General features: G+C 44.8%; 2 protein-coding genes across 2 annotated transcripts in view; one reads left to right on the top strand and one right to left on the bottom strand.

Annotated features, from left to right (window-relative positions):
* The window catches only part of LOC311115410 (protein MMS22-like), a 36,321-nt gene extending 30,826 nt beyond the window's left edge, over positions 1 to 5,495 (top strand). Inside the window, exon 25 of the mRNA XM_084157305.1 lies at positions 4,761 to 5,495. Within this exon, the coding sequence (XP_084013431.1) occupies positions 4,761 to 4,836 (76 nt within the window). The 3' untranslated portion in view covers positions 4,837 to 5,495. The remainder of the gene's footprint in view (positions 1 to 4,760) is intronic.
* A 3,990-nt stretch (positions 5,496 to 9,485) lies between these two features.
* Positions 9,486 to 18,754, bottom strand: part of LOC311117911 (kelch-like protein 32) — a 61,934-nt gene continuing 52,665 nt past the window's right edge. The window contains exons 6-11 of the mRNA XM_084157578.1: positions 16,516 to 16,731; positions 14,119 to 14,845; positions 12,339 to 12,397; positions 11,338 to 11,530; positions 10,940 to 11,034; positions 9,486 to 10,756 (exon numbers count right to left, since the gene is read on the bottom strand). Coding sequence (XP_084013704.1) covers positions 10,595 to 10,756; positions 10,940 to 11,034; positions 11,338 to 11,530; positions 12,339 to 12,397; positions 14,119 to 14,845; positions 16,516 to 16,731 — 1,452 coding nt within the window. The 3' untranslated portion in view covers positions 9,486 to 10,594. The remainder of the gene's footprint in view (positions 10,757 to 10,939; positions 11,035 to 11,337; positions 11,531 to 12,338; positions 12,398 to 14,118; positions 14,846 to 16,515; positions 16,732 to 18,754) is intronic.

Below are 18,754 nucleotides of genomic sequence, written 5' to 3' on the forward strand. Positions count from 1 at the left end.
AAGAAGCCCTCCTGTTCTCCACTCATTACCTGTATTAACTGCACCTGTTTGAACTCGTTACCTGTATAAAAGACACCCGTCCACACACTCAATCAAACAGACTCCAACCTCTCCACAATGGCCAAGACCAGAGAGCTGTGTAAGGACATCAGGGATAAAATTGTAGACCTGCACAAGGCTGGGATGGGCTACAGGACAATAGGCAAGCAGCTTGGTGAGAAGGCAACAACTGTTGGCTCAATTATTAGAAAATGGAAGAAGTTCAAGATGACGGTCAATCACCCTCGGTCTGGGGCTCCATGCAAGATCTCACCTCGTGGGGCATCAATGATCATGAGGAAGGTGAGGGATCAGCCCAGAACTACACGGCAGGACCTGGTCAATGACCTGAAGAGAGCTGGGACCACAGTCTCAAAGAAAACCATTAGTAACACACTACGCCGTCATGGATTAAAATCCTGCAGCGCACGCAAGGTCCCCCTGCTCAAGCCAGCGCATGTCCAGGCCCGTCTGAAGTTTGCCAATGACCATCTGGATGATCCAGAGGAGGAGTAGGAGAAGGTCATGTGGTCTGATGAGACAAAAATAGAGCTTTTTGGTCTAAACTCCACTCGCCGTGTTTGGAGGAAGAAGAAGGATGAGTACAACCCCAAGAACACCATCCCAACTGTGAAGCATGGAGGTGGAAACATCATTCTTTGGGGATGCTTTTCTGCAAAGGGGACAGGACGACTGCACCGTATTGAGGGGAGGATGGATGAGGCCATGTATCGCGAGATCTTGGCCAACAACCTCCTTCCCTCAGTAAGAACATTGAAGATGGGTCGTAGCTGGGTCTTCCAGCATGACAACGACCCGAAACACACAGCCAGGGCAACTAAGGAGTGGCTCCGTAAGAAGCATCTCAAGGTCCTGGAGTGGCCTAGCCAGTCTCCAGACCTGAACCCAATGGAACATCTTTGGAGGGAGCTGAAAGTCCGTATTGCCCAGCGACAGCCCCGAAACCTGAAGGATCTGGAGAAGGTCTGTATGGAGGAGTGGGCCAAAATCCCTGCTGCAGTGTGTGCAAACCTGGTCAAGACCTACAGGAAACGTATGATCTCTGTAATTGCAAACAAAGGTTTCTGTACCAAATATTAAGTTCTGCTTTTCTGATGTATCAAATACTTATGTCATGCAATAAAATGCAAATTAATTACTTAAAAATCATACAATGTGATTTTCTGGATTTTTGTTTTAGATTCCGTCTCTCACAGTTGAAGTGTACCTATGATAAAAAATTACAGACCTCTACATGCTTTGTAAGTAGGAAAACCTGCAAAATCGGCATTGTATCAAATACTTGTTCTCCCCACTGTGTATATATATATTACACACACACACACACACACACACACACACACACACACACACACACACACACAACACACAGTTGAAGTCGGAAGTTTACATACACCTTAGCCAAATACATTTAAACTCAGTTTTCCACAATTCCTGACATTTAATCCTAGTAAAAATTCCCTGTCTTAAGTCAGTTAGGATCACCACTTATTTTAAGAATGTGAAATGTCAGAATAATAGTAGAGAGAATTATTTATTTCAGCTTTTATTTATTTCATCACATTCCCAGTGGGTCAGAAGTTTACATACACTCAATTAGTATTTGGTAGCATTGCCTTTAAATTGTTTAACTTGGGTCAAACGTTTCAGGTAGCCTTCCACAAGCTTCCCACAATAAGTTGGGTGAATTTTGGCCCATTCCTCCTGACAGAGCTGGTGTAACTGAGTCAGGTTTGTAGGCCTCCTTGCTCGCACATGCTTTTTCAGTTCTGCCCACAAATGTTCTATAGGATTGAGGTCAGGGCTTTGTGATGGCCACTCCAATACCTTGACTTTGTTGTCCTTAAGCCATTTTGCCACAACTTTGGAAGTATGCTTGGGGTCATTGTCCATTTGGAAGACCCATTTGCGACCAAGCTTTAACTTCCTGACTGATGTCTTAAGATGTTGCTTCAATATATCCACATCATTTTCCTTCCTCATGATGCCATCTATTTTGTGAAGTGCACCAGTCCCTCCTGCAGCAAAGCACCCCCACAGCATGATGCTGCCACCCCCATGCTTCATGGTTGGGATGGTGTTCTTCGGCTTGCAATTCTCCCCCCTTTTCCTCCAAACATAACGATGATCATTATGGCCAAACAGTTCTATTTTTGTTTCATCAGACCAGAGGCATTTCTCCAAAAAGTACGATCTTTGTCCCCATGTGCAGTTGTAAACCGTAGTCTGGCTTTTTTATGGCGGTTTTGGAGCAGTGGCTTCTTCCTTGCTGTGCGGCCTTTCAGGTTATGTCGATATAGGACTCGTTTTACTGTGGATATAGATACTTTTGTACCTGTTTCCTCCAGCATCTTCACAAGGTCCTTTGCTGTTGTTCTGGGATTGATTTGCACTTTTCGCACCAAAGTACGTTCATCTCGAGGAGACAGAACTCGTCTCCTTCCTGAGCGGTATGATGGCTGCGTGGTCCCATGGTGTTTGTACTTGCGTACTATTGTTTGTACAAATGAAGGTGGTACATTCAGGCGTTTGGAAATTGCTCCCAAGGATGAACCAGACTTGTGGAGGTCTACAATTATTTTTTTGAGGTCTTGGCTGATTTTCTTTTGATTTTCCCATGATGTCAAGCAAAGAGGCACTGAGTTTGAAGGTAGGCCTTGAAATACATCCACAGGTACACCTCCAATTGTACTCAAATGATGTCAATTAGCCTATCATAAGCTTCTAAAGCCATGACATCCTTTTCTGGAATTTTCCAAGCTGTTTAAAGGCACAGTCAACTTAGTGTATGTAAACTTCTGACCCACTGGAATTGAGATACAGTGAAATAATCTGTCTGTAAACAATTGTTGGAAAAATTACTTGTGTCATGCACAAAGTAGATGTCCTAACCGACTTGACAAAACTATAGTTTATTAAAAAGAAATTTGTGGAGAGGTTTAAAAACGAGTTAACGACTCCAACCTAAGTGTATGTAAACTTCCGACTTCAACTGTATACACAGTGCATTCGGAAAGTATTCAGACCCCTTTATTTTTTCCATATTGTTACGTTACAGCCTTATTCTAAAATTGATTAAATGATTTTTTCCCCTCATCAATCTACACACAATACCCCATAATGACAAAGTGAAAACAGGTTCTTAGAAATGTTTGCAAATGTATTTTTTTTTAAACGGATACGTTATTTACATAAGTATTCAGACCCGAAATTACGCTCAGGTGCATCCTGTTTCAATTGATCATCCTTGACATGTTTCTACAACTTGATTGGAGTCCACCTGTGGTAAATTCAATTGATTGGACATGATTTGGAAAGGCACACACCTGTCTATATAAGATCCCACAGTTGACAGTGCATGTCAGAGCAAAAATCAAGCCATGAGGTCAGAGGAATTGTCCGTAGAGCTCAGAGACAGGATTGTGTCGAGGCACAGATCTGGGGAAGGGTACTAAAACATTTCTGCAGTATTTAAGGTCCCCAAGAACACAGTGGCCTCCATCATTCTTAAATGGAAGAAGTTTGGAACCACCAAGACTCTTCCTAGAGCTGGCCGCCCGGCCAAACTGAGCAATCGGGGGAGAAGGTCCTTGGTCAGGGAGGTGACCAAGAACCCGATGACAGAGCTCCAGAGTTCCTCTGTGGAGATGGGAGAACCTTCCAGAAAGACAACCATCTCTGTAGCACTCCACCAATCAGGCCTTTTATGGTAGAGTGGCCAGACGGAAGCCACACCTCAGTAAAAGGCACATGACATCCCGCTTGGAGTTTGCCAAAAGGCACCTAAAGGACTCTGACCATGAGAAACAAGATTCTCTGGTCTGATGAAACCAAGATTGAACTCTTTGGCCTGAATGCCAAGTGTCACGTCTGGAGGAAACGTGGCAGCATCCCTACGGTGAAGCATGGTGGTGGCAGCATCATGCTGTGGGGATGTTTTTCAGCGGCAGGGACTGGGAGACTAGGGAAAGTCTGGATCGAGGGAAAGTTGAACGGCGCAAAGTACAGAGAGATCCTTGATGAAAACATGCTCAGGTCCTCAGACGGTGGCGAAGGTTCACCTTCCAACAAGACAACGACCCTAAGCATACAGCCAAGACAACGCAGGAGTGGCTTCGGGACAAGTCTCTGAATGTCCTTGAGTGGCCCAGCCAGAACCCAATCGAACATCTCTGGAGAGACTTGAAAATAGCTGTGCAGCGACGCTCCCCATCCAACCTGACAGAGCTTGAGAGGATCTGCAGAGAAGAATGGGAGAAATACAGGTGTGCCAAGCTTGTAGCGTCATACCCAAGAAGATTCAAGGCTGTAATCGCTGTAAAAGGCGCTTCAACAAAGTACTGAGTAAAGGATCTGAATACTTATGTAAATGTGATATTTCCGTTTTTTATTTGTAATAAATTTGCAAACATTTCTAAAAACCTGTTTTTGCTTTGTCATTATGGGGTATTGTGTGTAGATTGATGAGTGGGAAAAAACAATGTTATCAATTTTAGAATAAGGCTGTAATGTAATTTTGGGGGGAAAACGTCAAGGGGTCTGAATACTTTCCAAATGCACTGCATATATACGGTGAACCCTGATGCAGTGTTCAGTGACACAGTCAACTCTTTGTATGAAATATACTGGATCTTGTGCGGTGACATCTTTGAGTCATTTTGTGACCCCCCTCTCACTCACACTCTCTGCATGTGTGACAGGAATGCATACAGGAATTTGCTGACCCTGCTTGGGGACGGTGGTCAGGTGGAGATCATCAGCCTGGAGGAGGACTGACCCTTGACCCCAGGACACCATGCTGTTGACCCCAACACCACTGGGCTTGAAATTAATGTATATACATGTACATAATGTATAGAAATTGTCCTGTTGGAGTTATACAGATCATAATTTATGATCAAGTTTCCATCTTCACGTTGAAATATTTTTCAAAAAGGTGTTAAGAAATTAAATAATGTGCTGACATTTTTTTTTGTCAGATTTCAGTTTCCTAATTTCACAGGCTTGGAACATAGAGATAGAAGAACAACATATTATACATTTAACTATTTATATGGTGTGATAGTAACTACTGATAGTAGACAAATAGGATCTCTGTGTGCTAATGCACTCTTTGTGTTGGCCCAACTTTACAGGCAGAACCACCTCCTTTCCTGACACTGTATCCCTCATCAGATACAGCCAGAGTCCGAAAGATTACTTCTGCTTTTCCCATTCCCTTTTTCCTTTGCAATCAGGCTTCATTTCAGCAGTCATCATTTCACGCCTGGTCCAACTTGAGGTGTCCTAAATTTGTTTTGCCCCCCTCCCCAATGTAAAAAATATTTTCACATGACCCTCCCCTTGTACTGTAGTAATTTTTTGGCATACTCTCCCCCTCATAGAATTAACTCAAAATAATGTTAACAACCACAAATAAAAAGAACTATAGCGACCATGTGTTTATAAATGTGGATATTGACTTTACCGCTTCAGCATGCTTTTGTGGCACATTTGATGCCATGCGGGGCTACGGGACAGAAGTTTCAGGGTTCGCCGACCACCACGGACAAGCTCATTCTCCCTGTCTATTTTATTACACTACGATCAGAGCCAGCTGCAGACAATGATCAGCTAGGGGGAAATCTGATTTAAGAAATGTTGATGCTATATTTACAATTCTATAAAATAGATGCAACGAATGATCCACCAACAGGTTTCTGTGCCAATGCACCACACAACCAATAGGTGAAGCATACCGACTTCAGTCGCTTCAGTATCATGGTTTGCTTTTTAAACACCACAATCAAATAGACTGTGTCAATCTAGACAAACACAAAATAGGCCTTCATCCCTCCCTACCTTGTAGGTCTACCCAGTATCGAAGGCTTGGCTTGACAGTCTCCGATTGTCATTAAACTTTTTTGTTTTGTAACATGTCTTTCCATTCATCCAATGGACACTGCACAGTTTGGATGCTGGAATTATATTTTAGACGAAAGTGCGCAGGCAGCCTACAGGAGACTTCTGAAGTAATCAGATTAAAACATTGTGACTGGTTGGGTTTATGCCACATATAAAAGGCAATGAATAAACTCTAAAAGTAAAATGACAAATATTTAGGCTATATTGAAGCATTAGATTCTAGGTGCATGAAGAATAGCTGCTCAGATCAGAGAGGAGGCAGTGCGTGTTGAGCTTTCCTGAATAACTGGGCCTGCTGGGAGTCACATTATTATAGGACGACATGAGAGAATGATGATCCACAACAAGAGAGCGCATCTCAGTATCTGAAGTAGAAATACAGCCAGACTGGCCTGCTACTGTGCCTTTCTAGACCTTATAAACTGTGGAGAGTAGACCCGCAACTGATCCAGATGGAGTGAAACATTCAAATCGCAGGGCTTTTGCACCGTTATTCAAATGACATTTTCACTGCAGTCTAGGGTAGAAGTTTGAACTCACTTGAAAACAATAATGCAATTATTCATTGCATTGTGGTGTTGTAGGCTAGTCTATGTAGGATAATTATATTGTCCCTAAACAAGCTCAATAGGGGAGCTTTTTGAGCTGCGTCTCATCTTTCATGCTCAGTGATGCACCTCACCTGTCCACTTTCTATCAGCTATTCCTCTCTGTTATGTAGATCTATATTGAATATTGGTGCAGCTTTGAATGATTGTATGTGTGCTATGATTGCTAGGTAGCCTATTGAGTACCACAGTATGAGTCATTAAACACGGAAATGGTTCCAATCGTTTTTTCACCATTCATGTTTCCATCTGGGATTTTAGAACTACTTCATATAAGGTCTTGGTTTCATGTGGGCTTATCCTAGCGTGACGTTTTGATAACCGCGCAAATCTCTCAGACAAGGTAACTTTTATCAATAATTAGCATTGCAAATATTTTAGAGTAAATTGAGGCTAATATATTGATAAAACTCACCTTGTCCGAGAGAGAATGACATGGTTATCAAAACGTCACGCCAAAGTAAGCCTACACCAAACACACAATTAATTGTGAAAAATGAATGGTGGATAAACCATGGGAATCATTTGTTTTTATGCATATGATGCGTCCACTGTGGCAGACTTGCAGATCTGGACAAACGGTCGACCTTCCACTATTGTCACTATGAATGGTAGATAGAGGGCAGCATAGACAGACTGGTAGAGAAGACGGAGTATGCCAAACATGAAAGAACACCGCCCCGCCCCGCTCTAATTACATTGGAAACCAGTTTATAATAACAATACGGCACCTTGGGGGGTTGTGGTATATGGCCAATATACCACGCCTATGGGCTGTATCCAGGCACTCCGCGTTGCGTTGTGCATAAGAACAGCCTTTAGCCGTGGTATATTGGCCATATACTCAGTGTATACCTGTGGTATAGTTCAGCAATAAGGCCCGAGGGGATGTAGTATATGGCCAATATACCACGGCTAAGGGCTGTTCTTATGCACAACGCAACGCGGAGTGCCTGGATACAGCCCATAGGCGTGGTATATTGGCCATATACCACAAACCCCCGAGGTGCCGTATTGTTATTATAAACTGGTTACCAATGTAATTAGAGCAATACAAATAAATGTTTTGTCATACCCGTGGTATATGATACAGTGGGGAAAAAAAGTATTTAGTCAGCCACCAATTGTGCAAGTTCTCCCACTTAAAAAGATGAGAGAGGCCTGTAATTTTCATCATAGGTACACGTCAACTATGACAGACAAATTGAGGAAAAAAAATCCAGAAAATCACATTGTAGGATTTTTTATGAATTTATTTGCAAATTATGGTGGAAAATAAGTATTTGGTCACCTACAAACAAGCAAGATTTCTGGCTCTCACAGACCTGTAACTTCTTCTTTAAGAGGCTCCTCTGTCCTCCACTCGTTACCTGTATTAATGGCACCTGTTTGAACTTGTTATCAGTATAAAAGACACCTGTCCACAACCTCAAACAGTCACACTCCAAACTCCACTATGGCCAAGACCAAAGAGCTGTCAAAGGACACCAGAAACAAAATTGTAGACCTGCACCAGGCTGGGAAGACTGAATCTGCAATAGGTAAGCAGCTTGGTTTGAAGAAATCAACTGTGGGAGCAATTATTAGGAAATGGAAGACATACAAGACCACTGATAATCTCCCTCGATCTGGGGCTCCACGCAAGATCTCACCCCGTGGGGTCAAAATGATCACAAGAACGGTGAGCAAAAATCCCAGAACCACACGGGGGGACCTAGTGAATGACCTGCAGAGAGCTGGGACCAAAGTAACAAAGCCTACCATCAGTAACACACTACGCCGCCAGCGACTCAAATCCTGCAGTACCAGACGTGTCCCCCTGCTTAAGCCAGTACATGTCCAGGCCCGTCTGAAGTTTGCTAGAGTGCATTTGGATGATCCAGAAGAGGATTGGGAGAATGTCATATGGTCAGATGAAACCAAAATAGAACTTTTAGGTAAATACTCAACTCGTCGTGTTTGGAGGACAAAGAATGCTGAGTTGCATCCAAAGAACACCATACCTACTGTGAAGCATGGAGGTGGAAACATCATGCTTTGGGGCTGTTTTTCTGCAAAGGGACTAGGATGACTGATCCGTGTAAAGGAAAGAATGAATGGGGCCATGTATCGTGAGATTTTGAGTGAAAACCTCCTTCCATCAGCAAGGGCATTGAAGATGAAACGTGGCTGGGTCTTTCAGCATGACAATGATCCCAAACACACCGCCCGGGCAACGAAGGAGTGGCTTCGTAAGAAGCATTTCAAGGTCCTGGAGTGGCCTAGCCAGTCTCCAGATCTCAACCCCATAGAAAATCTTTGGAGGGAGTTGAAAGTCCGTGTTGCCCAGCGACACAGACTTTCAACATCACTGCTCTAGAGGAGATCTGCATGGAGGAATGGGCCAAAATACCAGCAACAGTGTGTGAAAACCTTGTGAAGACTTATAGAAAACGTTTGACCTGTGTCATTGCCAACAAAGGGTATATAACAAAGTATTGAGAAACTTTTGTTATTGATCAAATACTTATTTTCCACCATAATTTGCAAATAAATTCATTAAAAATCCTACAATGTGATATGATGAAAATTACAGGCCTCTCTCATCTTTTTAAGTGGGAGAACTTGCACAATTGGTGGCTGACTAAATACATTTTTTCCCCACTGTATACCACGGCTGTCAGCCAATTAGCATTCAGGGCTCGAACCACCCAGTTTATAATAATAGTTAGTGTGTGGAAAAGCGTAATGCCTAAGGGAAGTACCAAAACACCTTGATATTGGGGAGGTGCATGCAAGCAGATGAGAAAATTGGGTAAAGATAGAATGAATTCTATAGTAAAGCCTGCAAAAGGGAGATTGTAAACCAGGGGAAAAGCGCACTACCCTCCCCTGTGCCCATTAAAAAAATATGGGCAGATGAACAACTTGCTCGATTCAACTTATTATGGGCTTTATTGATACAGTACCATACCTCTTTATTCTGAAAACCAAGACATGTTTTTAAAGTACTCTTTCTCACACTTCCTCACTGCTGGAGGCTGGTGGAGTTACGGAATTACTTTTGTCTTATTTTTTGGTCAAAGTAAAACGAGATGTTTTGAAAATGTCATAATACAGTGGTTCTCCTACATACAGTATGTTGAGTATATGCACTGTATGAAAACAGTGGGTCAGACACATTCATTGAACTGTTAAACAGTCTTAAATCCTGAGCTTGAATAGAAAACACACGCTCAAGAAAGAGTAAGATGGGTCCACAGTTCACACAACAGGTTTCAACTGAAATGTCCTTGGATGGGTCCATTGGCTTTGTATGAAGTAGATGGGTTATGGTAAGTAATAAGTAAGTACAGCTAGTTAGTGTCAATAGCCCTATAGTGCATTAGTAAAAGAGGGAGCCGTTTCACTCCGTAGAGTGCTCCAGCATTGCGATCTTCTGTTCTGCACCAGTTTGACTAGAGCAGCCCTTTATTCAACCAGTCATCTGAGCAGAGTTGGGGTCAATTCCATGTTAATTCAGGATATATTATTCCAATCAATATCTACTATTCTCAATGCTTTTCAATTAGCAGAAATTGTAATCAGAATTTCTGTTTACTTCCTGAATTGACTGAAGTGAAATGGAATTGACACCCACCCTGCAGCTGATGGAAGATCAGTCTATCATTACAGGGTAGCTGTATATGAATAGGGAACCTCCTCAATGTCCTCTTGAGGACCCTCCTTTTTCCATTCAGGGCCACGTTTTTTTCAGTTCATAGGTAGTGTAAAGTCCTCAGGGTGGGCAGTGACGCCTGCACTTGAAGTGGTTAGGTTGGGATCCTGACACTGGGGAAGATGTGGGTAATCTTATATGGGTGGCAATAGTGTGTGTGTTTAGTGTAGATATTGTGTGTATGCATTTAGAGGAAGAGTGGGGCTGTTGTAAAGGAGTAGACCTTTGGTTCTATTATTTTGTGTTACATAATTGTATGTATGTCCTTATGAGCTGTTTGCATGATGTATCTATGTAGACATTTACTGTAGTCTCTATTAGTGTGTTAGACAGCTCCTATCCTGTGATGGGGCACTTGTAGAGTCTGTAGGTTGGGGCAGGTGAAGTATGGGGCAGGGAGGAAACACGTTGCTATTCCATTGGAGGCGAATGGTAGAGTTGGTCCATAGAACACTTCCTCCTTCCCCTCCGTGCTCACGTCCAACACCTGGACCACAGGAAGTGAAATATAAATGTCATACACATGAAATAATAAGAGATTTTAATAAGAGAACATTTGCTATGAACACCCTCTTTCTTTATAATGCATTATAAGTGCATTCAAAACACCTTATTAACTATGCATAATGATTTATAATGCACAACATATTTTAATAAATCTGTCACTCACCTGAATACACGCTAGGGGCTCATTGGTCCAAATAGAATATCCACCAACAACATAGATTCGGTCATCATGGACTGCCACGCCAGACTCGTTCTGACCTGCGGAGGAGATAGCGAAAACAATGATTCACTGTGCCAAAGAGAGGCCATATGATTCAATGTCACCTGAGACATAGGGTGCATTCAGAAAGTTCCGGAAATAACTCTGTCTCCTCTCATGACTTCACCTTGAACTTATTTGACAACTTCACAGGGAATCAAGGTCGGGAGGGGTGGATAGTCACAAGGGAAAAAGGAGGACAGTGATCTTATCTAGTATGTGTGCATGCGTACGTGTGTGTGTCTGCGTGTGTGTGCACGTGCATGCGTATGCATGAGCGTGTGTATGTGCAGCCCACCCACCCGTGAGTAGGCTGAAGGTGCAGCGGGTCCACTGGTCCATGTCTATGTCATAGGAGTCGATGTGGCGGACCAGGATGCGGTCGTTGTTGTAGTCCAGGTCATTACCTCCCAGCACATACAGCTGCCTTCTCACCACGGCCATGACGTGGTACACTCGCCTCTGCAACATGGGACTGCGGGCCAGCCACTGGTTCTGTCAGAGAGAGAAAGGGGGAGAGATGGGGAAAGAGAGAGAGAGGGGTGAGTGGAGAGGGGGGGAATGGAGGAGAGAGGGGTGGGGGGAGAGAGTGAGAGAAAGAGAAGGTGGGGAGCAAAAAGGATGGTGAGAAGATGTTGAATAGATGGATTAATATTTTAGCATATCCCTGCTTGGGTAATTGATGTATGTTCAGTGCTGGATAAATAATGTGTCACCAGGGCTATGACTTTTCCTAGTGATTTCTCCCCATTCCTAATAATATACTTCACCCTCTCCATTTTACCTGGAGTATCCGACTGTGCACATTTGACTAAGTGTGTCTATGGTTGTTTTGTATGTGTGTGTGGGGGAAAGGGGGGTGAGTGTACGTGACCATGTTTGTGTGCGTATGTGAGCTAGCGTGTGTGTGTGTGCGATTGTGTATGTGTGTTCGCGCGTGTGTGTGCCTATGTCTGGTGGGAGTTGACGGTTGGCCATCTGTTGAGGGTAGTGTGGGTGGGGGGTGGTGTTCCTGGCAGGTGAATGTAGCTCCACGGTGAATACAAATGAGACTTTCTCTGTCTCCTGCTCGCTCACTCTCTCTCTCTCTTGCTCTCTTTCTCTCTCTATTACTCTCCCCCTTGCGCGCGGGCTCTCTGTCTCACACGCACACAAACACACATCCTCCTATTGCAGTAAACAAGCGTATTACCCAGCTATCACATAAACAGATTGTTCTGAATCCATGGTTCTTAAATGTTTGGATGACATTTGTCTTACTGTCTTTTCTCTTATTTCTCTGTACTACCTGTTCTTCAGTTACCTGTTCTGGGTCGTACACCATCAGTCTATTCTGGTACTGAGCTGTGTTTGTGACTCCACCTGTAACAGAGAAGAGTATTACACACAGGTGGCGTGCATGTGTGTGTGTGTATACAGTGGGGGGAAAAAGTATTTAGTCAGCCACCAATTGTGCAAGTTCTCCCACTTAAAAAGATGAGAGAGGCCTGTAATTTTCATCATAGGTACACGTCAACTATGACAGACAAAATGAGAATTTTTTTTCCAGAAAATCACATTGTAGGATTTTTTATGAATTTATTTGCAAATTATGGTGGAAAATAAGTATTTGGTCAATAACAAAAGTTTCTCAATACTTTGTTATATACACTTTGTTGGCAATGACACAGGTCAAACGTTTTCTGTAAGTCTTCACAAGGTTTTCACACACTGTTGCTGGTATTTTGGCCCATTCCTCCATGCAGATCTCCTCTAGAGCAGTGATGTTTTGGGGCTGTCGCTGGGCAACACGGACTTTCAACTCCCTCCAAAGATTTTCTATGGGGTTGAGATCTGGAGACTGGCTAGGCCACTCCAGGACCTTGAAATGCTTCTTACGAAGCCACTCCTTCGTTGCCCGGGCGGTGTGTTTGGGATCATTGTCATGCTGAAAGACCCAGCCACGTTTCATCATCAATGCCCTTGCTGATGGAAGGAGGTTTTCACTCAAAATCTCACGATACATGGCCCCATTCATTCTTTCCTTTACACGGATCAGTCGTCCTGGTCCCTTTGCAGAAAAACAGCCCCAAAGCATGATGTTTCCACCCCCATGCTTCACAGTAGGTATGGTGTTCTTTGGATGCAACTCAGCATTCTTTGTCCTCCAAACACGACGAGTTGAGTATTTACCTAAAAGTTCTATTTTGGTTTCATCTGACCATATGACATTCTCCCAATCCTCTTCTGGATCATCCAAATGCACTCTAGCAAACTTCAGACGGGCCTGGACATGTACTGGCTTAAGCAGGGGGACACGTCTGGCACTGCAGGATTTGAGTCCCTGGCGGCGTAGTGTGTTACTGATGGTAGGCTTTGTTACTTTGGTCCCAGCTCTCTGCAGGTCATTCACTAGGTCCCCCCGTGTGGTTCTGGGATTTTTGCTCACCGTTCTTGTGATCATTTTGACCCCACTGGGTGAGATCTTGCGTGGAGCCCCAGATCGAGGGAGATTATCAGTGGTCTTGTATGTCTTCCATTTCCTAATAATTGCTCCCACAGTTGATTTCTTCAAACCAAGCTGCTTACCTATTGCAGATTCAGTCTTCCCAGCCTGGTGCAGGTCTACAATTTTGTTTCTGGTGTCCTTTGACAGCTCTTTGGTCTTGGCCATAGTGGAGTTTGGAGTGTGACTGTTTGAGGTTGTGGACAGGTGTCTTTTATACTGATAACAAGTTCAAACAGGTGCCATTAATACAGGTAACGAGTGGAGGACAGAGGAGCCTCTTAAAGAAGAAGTTACAGGTCTGTGAGAGCCAGAAATCTTGCTTGTTTGTAGGTGACCAAATACTTATTTTCCACCATAATTTGCAAATAAATTCATTAAAAATTCTACAATGTGATTTTCAGGATTTTTTTTTCTCAATTTGTCTGTCATAGTTGACGTGCACATATGATGAAATTTACAGGCCTCTCTCATCTTTTTAAGTGGGAGAACTTGCACAACTGGTGGCTGACTAAATACTTTTTTCCCCCACTGTATGTACAGTATGTGTGTGTGTTCAGTCTGTTATGCACTATTCTCCATCTGGGTGTGTGTGTACCTGAGACCCAGAGCAGGTCGTCAGCCACACAGCCGGCGTGGCAGGACAGCGAGCGGTCAAAGGACTGGACGAAGGTCCACTTGTTCCTCCTGGGACAGTAGCGTTCCACAGTGGGCAGCACCTGTCTCAGCTCATTCCTCCCCCCCACAGCGTACAGGTACTGGCCCAGAGCCCCCAGGACAAAGTGTTCCCTGCACGCCTTCATGGAGGCTATCTCTGTCCAGCGGTTCCCCCGGGGGTCGTACCGACAGGCGGTCCTCACTGCACACGTCCTCCCCGTGGAATGCTCCACCTCGCCGCCCGCCACAAACAGGAAGTGACCCATGACGGCCACGCAGTGGTGGCTGCGCCCGGCGGGCATGGGCGCCAGCTCGCTCCAGTTGGAGCACCCTGCCACCCGCACGTTCTCCTGGGCGGCCGGGTTGAAGTAGCGCAGCTCCCGTACGCGGCTCACCTCGCGCTTGCGCCCGCCGGCGATGTAGAGGGTGAGAGACTGGAAGCGGGGCTTGGTGTGGGCGGTCTGGCGGAGGGGTTGGGCGTAGGTGGCACGGTGGTACTCTATAGCCTCGTCCACTAGGGTGGCGGCGGTGGCACTGGACTGGACCAGCGGGTGGCACTGTGCCACGTGGTGCAGGGCGGCCACATCCATAAGGCCGTAACGAACATGCTGTATCAGGTCCTCTGTGTACTGGTACCGACAGTCATGCTCTAACCAGCACACTACCAGCTAGAGACGAGAGGGGAAGAGGAAGACAGAGTGACGCGAATCATACTTATTAGTATTCTAAATGCCTACAGAGCAGTGTTGCAAGATCAAGACGAGTGTGTTACTGTATACATTAACACACTTATACAAACGCACACACACACACAATAGTGTGTTGTGTGCAAGCATCATGAATATCCACCGGTATATTCCTTTGTTGAGGACCAGGAGAGGAGAGAAGCAGAGAGGGGATTTAATTGAACTTGAGAGCAATCGGAGGCTGTTTAGCTGTGGCAGCAGCGTGTGAATGTGGGTGAGATGGCTGAAGATCACTGATACCATTATCAGGGAAACAAAGTGGCTTTTAACACAATCAGTACAGAGACAGGGAACTTAGCACTGCAAGATTACTGAGCTGGAGCGGTTCACTGTCAGCACCTCCTCCTGACTCGCAGGCACACTGCATACACACTGAAATCCTATTCAAACATTACACTGGCTTGTATATGCATTCAAACCATATTCTGTACAAACAGCACACCAAAACACCATTTACATAGACACAGACATATTCACACATCAATCACTCATGCACTGTATATATTGTCCTGCTACTGTCAATGCCTCTCCTTTTTCTCTTCCTTCTTAAATACATGCCAACGCAACAGTATTTACACCCCCCCTTCCACTCTCTGCTTTGTCCTCTTCTCGGTCTTGCTATCTACACCCCTCTCCTCCTTTCTCTCTCTTTCCCTCGCTCTCCCTCCTCCTCCCACCTCTGAAGTGGCGGAGGGATGTGTGCGCTCCGGTAGGCTGACTGTGAAGGTCACGCTGGATCAGAGAACTTCCTTGGGGCAGAGAATAAATCAACTTCCCCTTCCTCCCCTCCTCCCCAAAGAGAGAGAGAGAAAGGGAGAGGGAGAGAGAGAGCAGCCAGAGAAAGGCAAACTGCAAAGAAGGGGGAAAAAAACAAAGACCCAAGAAAATGTGATTTCCAGAGCGTGAGACTCGGAGAGAAGTCGGTGTGACGATGATTGACAGGCAAACTATATCGGCTGGGTATTGGCTCCCGCACGTTTTTTTTCGGGCGGATGCCCAAATTAACCTTCTCGGCAGAGTGAAGGAGGCCCAAAGCAGCCTAATCAGGGTCTGATTATGGCGGCATCGCCTGGCTAAAGGGTCAGGGTAATTGTGCCATCAGAGGCCTGATTGTTTTCAATCAGTCGGGCGGCCGGAGTGACAGCTGGGGGATTGGGGCCCTGATGAAGCCGCGGTGGGCCTAATCAGAGAGGGTGGGAGAGAGAAGAGGGGGAGAGGGGGGCCTGATTGGTGCAAATGAACAGTCAAAACGCACAGCCCCCCCCCCTCCACACCTCACCCATCCCTCATACATATATACACACAGAGACATACGCCTTCCTTTCCTATTCACTCCGATACATAAATATAAATAGTGCATTTTGGTGCAGACAATGAAAATGTATGTTTTATGACACATTGTGTGTTGTAGTATATCAAAGTCTGTGTGGGTCTGGCTGTATGGAAGATCTGCATTTTATGGTGTGCATATATACAGTGTGTGTGTGTGTGCGTGCGTGCATGCATGTGTCTGTATATGCGCATGCATTTGCGAACATGTGTTTGTTGCTTCCATTGTGTGTGTTTGACTGTGAGGAGCCAGTGCAGTGTACCTGCCAGATCTCCTCCTCGTTGAGGGAGGTGAGGTGGTCGCTCTTCAGCACCTCCTTGAGGAGGCGGTAGGGGAGCAGCAGCACCTCCTCCTGGTGGCTCTGCTGCAGCTCACACAGGTGTTCTACCAGGAAGCTGACCACAGCCTCCTCCAGAGCAGGGAGGTGGAACAGATCAGCCACACGGTACAGGTCCAGGTAGTTAACACTGTTCAGCTCCTGTTGTGGACACATTGGCATAGGGTAAAGACTCAAAGGTAAATACATTTACATTTGAGTCATTTAGTAGCGGAGTTTCTCAACTCCGCGACGACTGTGGGCGTACTGAACCTCCGACTACATCGAGTAACTGTCAGTCGATACTTGTAAATAATATATATTCTTCAACCTATGTTTGTCCTGTGTAAAGGCGTGCCTTTCTTTGCTGAAATACTAGCCATTATACTTTTTAATAAAACTTTCTTCAAATACAACCACCGGCTGTTAACCTCGTATTAACTGATGTACATGTCGTGGAGTTGAGAAACCCAGCTTGTCATTTAGCAGAAGCTCTTATCCAGAGCAACTTACAATTAGTGCATTCTTCTTAGGATAACTAGGTGAGACAACCACATATCACAGCCATGGGACTGTGATCTTCCCACAATAAAGTAGCAGGACGGGGGTACCGTGGGATTTATTTAAGATACTCTTTGAGGAGGAAGGGTTTCAAAACATTTCAGAAGATGGGCAGGGACTCTGCTGTCCTGACGTTAGGGGGAAGTTTGTTCCACTATTGGGGTGCCAGGACAGAGAAGAGCTTTGAGCAGGAACTGACCCCCTGTAGGGGTGGGAGGGCCAAGAGACCAGAGGTGGCAGAACGGAGTGCTCGGTTGGGGTGTAGGGTTTGAGTTAATACATACAGTAACACACATAAACACACTGACATACAGTTAAATATCACTCACATGCACGCACGCACACGCACACTCTGGGTCCTACACTTCTTTCGGGTGTTTTTGAACTGCAGTTTATATATCACTGAATCTAATGAGATGAGACCACATTGTTATTCAAGCAGATCTCAGAGTATGAGAGTATGAGAATGAGTGACTGAGAGAGAGAGAGAGAGAGAACAGGAGAGGAGGCAAGAGAATAGAAAATGGAGATCGAGAGTGGAATAAGTCTGCCATCTGCTGGCAGTAAGCAGAGTGATGTACAATATACTGCATGGCTCTGTAAGTATTCAGCTCAAACACTCACCCACACAAACATTCACACACAAAAATAATCTGTACAATGCCACCTTTCATACAGACAAAACACTTATATAGAAAGCTAGTGAATATATATTTTATGTTAACCTGGGCCTCTTCTCTGCATATTCAGCTGTGATCTAACTGCTATCTAATTGAATAGCAGTGAGATCACAGACAAAGGAGATGACTGTGGACTACAGGAAAAGAAGGACCGAGCACGCCCCCATTCTCATCGACGGGGCTGTAGTGGAGCAGGTTGAGAGCTTCAAGTTCCTTGGGGTCCACATCACCAACAAACTATCATGGTCCAAACACATCAAGCCAGTCGTGAAGAGGGCACGACAAAGCCTATTCCCCCTCAGGAGACTGAAAAGATTTGGCATGGGTCCTCAGATCCTCAAAAAGTTATACAGCTGCACCATCGAGAGCATCCTGAATGGTTGCATCACTGCCTGGTATGGCAACAGTCATAGACTGTTCTCTCTGCTACTGCACGGCAAGCGGTACCGGAGCACCAAGTCTAGGTCCAAAAGGTTTCTTAACAGCTTCTACCTCCAAGCCATAAGACTCCTGAACAGCTAATCAAATGGTTACCCGGACTATTTGCATTGTCCTCCCCACCCCACCCCCACCCCACCCCCTCTTTTACGCTGCTGCTACTCTCCGTTTATTATCTATGCATAGTCACTTTAACTCTATCTACATGTACATATTACCTTGACTAACCGGTGCCCCCGCACATTGACTCTGTACCGGTACCCCCCTGTATATAGCCTCGCTACTGTTATTTTTACTGTTATTTTACTGATTTATTTTTTACTTATCTATTGTTTACTTAACACTTAATTTTCTTAAAACTGCATTGTTGGTTAAGGGCTTGTAAGTAAGCATGTCACTGTAAGGTTTACACCTGTTGTATTTGGCGCATGTGACAAATAACATTTGATTTTATTTACAGTGAGCAGGAAGTTTGTCTGTAGGGACAGTGCAGTGAAATCAATGGT

This window comes from Coregonus lavaretus (genome assembly GCF_964263955.1).
Source record: "Coregonus lavaretus genome assembly, chromosome: 3".
NCBI lineage: Eukaryota > Metazoa > Chordata > Actinopteri > Salmoniformes > Salmonidae > Coregonus > Coregonus lavaretus.